Source organism: Aphanomyces invadans (assembly GCF_000520115.1).
Source record: "Aphanomyces invadans strain NJM9701 unplaced genomic scaffold supercont1.11, whole genome shotgun sequence".
NCBI classification, from domain to species: domain Eukaryota; phylum Oomycota; class Saprolegniomycetes; order Saprolegniales; family Verrucalvaceae; genus Aphanomyces; species Aphanomyces invadans.
Genome location: NW_008580156.1, coordinates 727,176 through 732,495, shown reverse-complemented (window position 1 = coordinate 732,495; position 5,320 = coordinate 727,176). Strand labels below are relative to the sequence as shown.

Below are 5,320 nucleotides of genomic sequence, written 5' to 3'. Positions count from 1 at the left end.
CACCTCGCGGGTCTTACGACGGAAGAAGAGATGTCGACGTCGGCCGTGTTTTGCAAGATTCACGCGGACGTGGCGCGTCTGCAAAAGGAAGCGGCGCGAGTGAAGCTTCCTGTGCTTCTCGATATTGGAAAATCTATGTGCTGATGTGGGACCGAAGGAGGCAATTTCAATGTCAAAACATTCGACGAAATTCAGGGTAATTTTCATAAAATTCACATCATTTCTCCATCACCAGTAATCAGTCCATCATATTGGTTCAACATGGAATTAACGTCGACGCCGTCGAGCAAGCGCCGCAAGGTGGAAGAGAAGCATCCGTTGGTGATCACACAGGGTAACCCAGGTTGAATCGTAGCACGGATTGAGCTTGGCGTGTAGAAATCTCAGAAGAAGACGTCGTGGACGCGCACGAGCTGTCCGAGGACACTGGGTTGCACAGCTCAACAAAGGCCAAGATGTACTTCCAGTGGCTGATATACCCCGTCACCGTCGAGGTACCATGCGACCTATGAAGATTGTCGCGGCAAGAGCCATTCTGACACATCGCAGGACTTTTACGCTAACTATTGGGAGCGAAAGCCGCTCCACATCAAGCGCAACTTTCCCGACTATTACGATGGATGGTGTGTGTGGCACATCTCTAAATTCAACGGAGGGTGACATCTTCATGTCAGGTTCACCCGACAAGAGATCGAGCGCATGCTAAAGGAGCATACGCTCGCATATGGCGAGGACATCGACTTGACCAAATATGAAAACGAGACGCGAACTACGCTCAATCCGCCCGGCACGGCCACCTCCAAGACGGTTGTCGCGTCTCTGTGGTGGTTGATTGACCTTGCATGCAGGTGTGGAAGCACTTTGAAGACGGTTGTTCGGTGCGCCTCCTGTGTCCGCAAAAATTTTCCGACAAGATGTGGAAGATGCTGTCGATCCTCGAAGAAGAGTGGGGCTGCATGGCGGGCTCCAACACATACCTGACCCCCAAAGGCACTCAGGTGCGCGTGGCTACGACCTTGTTTGAACTTTACATGTTCATCGGCATGTGGGCTACGCAGGGCTTCGCTCCCCATTACGACGACATTGAGGCGTTCCTACTGCAAGTACGACTCGACGTGCACATGTTGAATGCTTTTGATCGCTCTTACCCATTCGTTTGCTCGCAGGTCGAAGGCAAGAAACTGTGGAAGGTGTACGCGCCACTGAGCGACGACGAGACCCTCCCTCGTGTATCTAGCCGGAATTTCGCCCAAGACGAAATCGGCAAGCCTGTGCTCGACATCACGTTAGAGCAAGGCGACCTGCTCTACTTTCCAAGAGGTTTTATCCACCAAGCACAAAGCCCTGACGACGTACGCGTTAGCTATCCATGTCATGAGAAAGGCATGACACAAATCGATTGCAGGTGGACTCGCTGCACGTGACAGGGTCGACGGGTCAGCAAAACTCGATCGGAAACTTTCTCGAGACGATTCTACCGCAAGCGTTGGCGGGCGCAATCGCGTCCAACCTGGATCTGCGCAAGTCGCTGCCGCGAGACTACCTCGGGTACATGGGCGTCATGTACTCGGACCTCGAAGGCGACACCCGCCGAGAAGCGTTTTTAACGTCGTTGAAGAAGCACATGCGCGTGGTACGACGACAATCATGGTGGGCGACGTATTGTCATGGGCTCTGCTGTAGGTGGTGAACGAAGCGATGTCGATTGCAGACGCTGCATGTGACCAAATGGCGCGCAACTTTTTGGTGGACCGTCTGCCTCCTGCGGTGAGTGTGTCAGTGTGGTGAAGGACCTCCAACAGTGGTGGCGGGTAGCTGGAAGACGACGAAGAGGACTGCACCGTTGAAGGCAGCCCGCGGCCCAAGATCAACGTGAATGCGCGGTTCAAGCTGCTGCGATATGGCATTGTGCGTCTGGCAATCGAAGAAGGTGCGTGTAGTCGTTCCATTGGGGAAAGGCAGAGAGAAACTCAAAGCTGTGGGGCGTGTGTCCAGGCAAAGCTGTCGTGTACCATTGCAAGGAAAACTCTCGCAAACACCACGAGGTCCCGTTGCCCCCGCTCGAGTTTGAATTGGACGACGCGGAGTGCATCGAGTTCATTTTCAAGAGCTACCCGTCATACTTTCGCGTGGGCGACTTGCCCCACGAAGACCCGGCCGACCAAATCGGACTCGTCAAAGCGTTGTACGAAGAAGGGCTTCTCATGTTTGAGAACGACAAAAAGGAGGACGATTAACAACGATTGGACTAGTCACCAGCCTTCTCTTGTAACAACGACGTGGTTCACGAGGTGTCGGCCAGCGTTTTCCAGAGCTGCCGCAGCGCGTGGACGTCTTGACGATCGAGAGCTTGGCGCACCTGCATGGCGACGTGCGAGTCTTGCAGCACTTGCTCAAATTGTTGCGACTTGGCCGCTGCCACGTCAATCACTTCCTGGGGCAGGTCCGCCAGCTTGGCCACGTTCAGCCCATAACTCTTGGGACATATTCCGTCGGCCAGTTTGTACAAGAATACGACTTTATGTTCGTTGGTCGGGTCCACCATGCAGTTCATGTGGCCGAGGGAGACTTTCGGATGGTCCAAGTATTCTTCGACGAGCGAGTGGTAATGCGTGGCAAACATGGTGCGGCATCTGTGGAGCACTCGCATGAAAAATCCACACGATCGATCATGGCATGAGTTCGTACCCCGTCGTGTGCAGCAGGTGCTCGACAACGCCAAAAGCAATCGCGGTCCCATCAAACGTCGACGTTCCCCGCCCCAATTCGTCGAGAATGACGAGGGAATGCCGCGTCGCGTGGTTCAAAATCGTCGCGGTTTCGGCGAGCTCGACAAACAGAGTGCTCTGGCCGGCCAAAATTCGGTCCGACGCGCCGAGGCGGGTGAAAATGCGATCCACGGGAGTCAACCGGCACTTTTCCGCTGGCACAAAGCATCCGATTTGAGCCATGAGCACCAACGTACACGTCTGCCGAAGCAGCGTCGACTTTCCGCCCATGTTTGGCCCCGATAGAAGCATCATCGATCCTACTCGTCATCAGTCCGTCATGATCGACCTTGGAAAGACGATATACCCCTGCCATTCCCGAGATGTGTATCGTTCGGGATAAAGTCGGTCACGGTCGACGCGAGGCTGGGATGCCGCCCCTCCGTAATGTGCACGAACGGCTCGTCGTGCTGAACAAATTCAGGTCGAGTGTATCCTTCGCTCTGCCCGCTGACTAGAGACAGACTCATGAGGCAGTCCCAGACGGCCAGGTGCTGCACGGCTCGCTTCCACTCGATGTACCATTTGTCAAAATTGGCAAACATTCGTCGTGCCGAGTCTTTGAGCGCCACTTCTCGTCTGTCTTCGGCGGCGGGCAGCCGTTGCAAGCAGTGGCGAAGGAACGGCGTGTGGAAGCGCTTGAATCCTTTTTTCTTCGACTTCAACTCGTACTCGGCCGGCTGCTTGGCTGCGACGGCGGACTCGGGGACTTCTAGCTGGAACCGGTCGTCCTTCTTGGCGCCCCAGTACACGATGCTCTTGCATTTCAGCGCCTTGCGTTGCGTCTCCAAGTACTCGTCCAGCTCGGACTCAATACCTGCGACTGCCGCGACCGCGTCATCGTACTCAGGGTCCATGCCTGGCTGCGGTTGAATCGTTCCGGTTTTCAGCGCGACGGCCTTGTCAAACGCATTGTCGAAGAACGCGAGCTTCTCCTTCAAGTCTGGAAACGTGCCGATCCAACGGGTCAGCATGGCCGACGTCCACGACGTCTGCTTCAAAGTCTTGACGATCTGTAAACTCGCTTGGAACCCAGACAGCGTCGCGACAAAGTTCTTGATCTTGCGCACGTTGTACTGCGACGTCTCGTACATGATGGCACGGTTGTCGGGGTGGTCAGGTCGGAGCACGCCGAGCGCGTGGATGCGCGACAGGTAGTGCTCCAAGTCCGGCATGCTCTTCAAGATCGATCGAAGCTCGACAACAAGTGCGTGTTGCGGAATAAGTTCCTGCACGGCATCCAGGCGGGCATGGATCGCGTCGACACCGCAGAGAGGCTTCAACAGCCATTCTTCAAATAGCCGCTTACCGAAATTCGTCACGGTCTGGTCGAGTTGTGCCAGCAAGGACCCAGTGCGCTGACCGTTGTAATTGTTCCGGAGCAACTCCAAGTTGTGGATCGTATGGCCGTCCAGGACAACGTATTGCTGCGACAAGATGGATGCGCCTAGGGATGACCCCGAGGGCGACGACAAGGCGTCCGGCGGCATATACGTTTGAAATTGGCTCAAACTCAGCAGTTCCTGGTCGATCAAACTGCGCCGGAGGTTCCACACGCACCCGCCCAATGCCGACATGGCGAGCCATCCGCTTGCCCGGACGCTACTCGGATCGACAACGTCCATCCACGTCTTCAACGCATCAGGCCACTGAGCAAAGTACCCGGCCGCGCGCAATTCTCGGACAGTCTTGGCGGCGTCCCACATTTCTGTTCCGGCCTTGAGCTCGCTCTTGACGGCGCCACTGGCTCCGTGCGTCAAGATGGCCTTGGTCTCTTGGCTCAGTCCGTGGCGTTCAACAACGATCTCGACCACGTGAAACTGAGCCAGGAGCGTGCGTAGGCGATCGCGTTGCAACGAGTCGGTGAATTGACCAATGTGAAACGTCCCCGTCGAGCAGTCCACCATGCACACGCCAAACTCGACGTCCTTGCCGCTCGAAGATATTTGCTCCTTCAGAGTGAAGAGAAACGACGCCGCCGTAAACGGGCCTTGCGATCCGTCCAGAAAGCTAATCGTGTTGGTGCCAGGTGTCAGCAACGAGCAGATCTCACGCGCGACGACTTTGGACTTGGACCCGCGCGCCTTCATCATCTCGGGTGTCTCGGTCTGCTCGACGCGCGCGACGCGATAGCCGCGTGACACGAGCGTCGCCGAGAACTTGGCGTATGCAATTTCGGGAAATCCCGAGTGGGCTTTCTCACCTTTCATATAGTTCAAATCGAGCTCCTTGAATCCGACGTCGGCATCCATGTGGAACAGCTCGTAGAATTTGCCGACTTTGAAAAACAAGACCGTGTCCATGTTGGTTTGCTTGACTTGCCACCACTGCTGCATCGCGGGTGTCTCCTTGCGGAGAAAGTCGGCAGGAACTTTCAACGTCCGTGGGTCGTACTCGGGATCGCTTGGTTTGCGACCTTGCATGTCTCGGCGATCTGCGTGCAACCACGGCCACGAGTCATGAAGGCGCAACATCCCGCCAGAAGCAGGCGCAGGGGACGAAGCAGGCGGTGACGAAGGGGTAGTCTTTTCAGGAGTCACGTGGGCAGCTAG

At 55.9% G+C, this 5,320-nt stretch overlaps 2 protein-coding genes across 3 annotated transcripts; one reads left to right on the top strand and one right to left on the bottom strand.

The window, feature by feature from the left end:
• Positions 1 to 232: 232 nt before the first annotated feature.
• On the top strand, positions 233 to 2,512 carry H310_06333. 2 transcript variants are annotated; one of them, XM_008871353.1, is made up of 11 exons: positions 233 to 334; positions 379 to 494; positions 550 to 623; positions 675 to 807; positions 849 to 998; positions 1,059 to 1,103; positions 1,167 to 1,352; positions 1,406 to 1,633; positions 1,684 to 1,767; positions 1,816 to 1,930; positions 1,996 to 2,512. In XM_008871353.1, the coding sequence occupies exons 1-11, from the start codon at positions 262 to 264 to the stop codon at positions 2,235 to 2,237; spliced, it is 1,446 nt and encodes a 481-aa protein (XP_008869575.1). In that variant the 5' UTR covers positions 233 to 261; the 3' UTR covers positions 2,238 to 2,512. The 2 variants fall into 2 exon arrangements, with proteins under 2 accessions (XP_008869575.1, XP_008869576.1); XM_008871354.1 differs by having other exon boundaries at positions 1,406 to 1,767.
• Positions 2,056 to 5,242, bottom strand: H310_06332 (hypothetical protein; the record flags this gene model as incomplete). Its single annotated transcript, XM_008871352.1, has 3 exons — positions 2,056 to 2,633; positions 2,689 to 3,028; positions 3,076 to 5,242. 3 exons carry the CDS (start codon positions 5,240 to 5,242, stop codon positions 2,285 to 2,287), a joined length of 2,856 nt encoding a protein of 951 aa, XP_008869574.1. The 3' UTR covers positions 2,056 to 2,284.
• Positions 5,243 to 5,320: the final 78 nt, after the last annotated feature.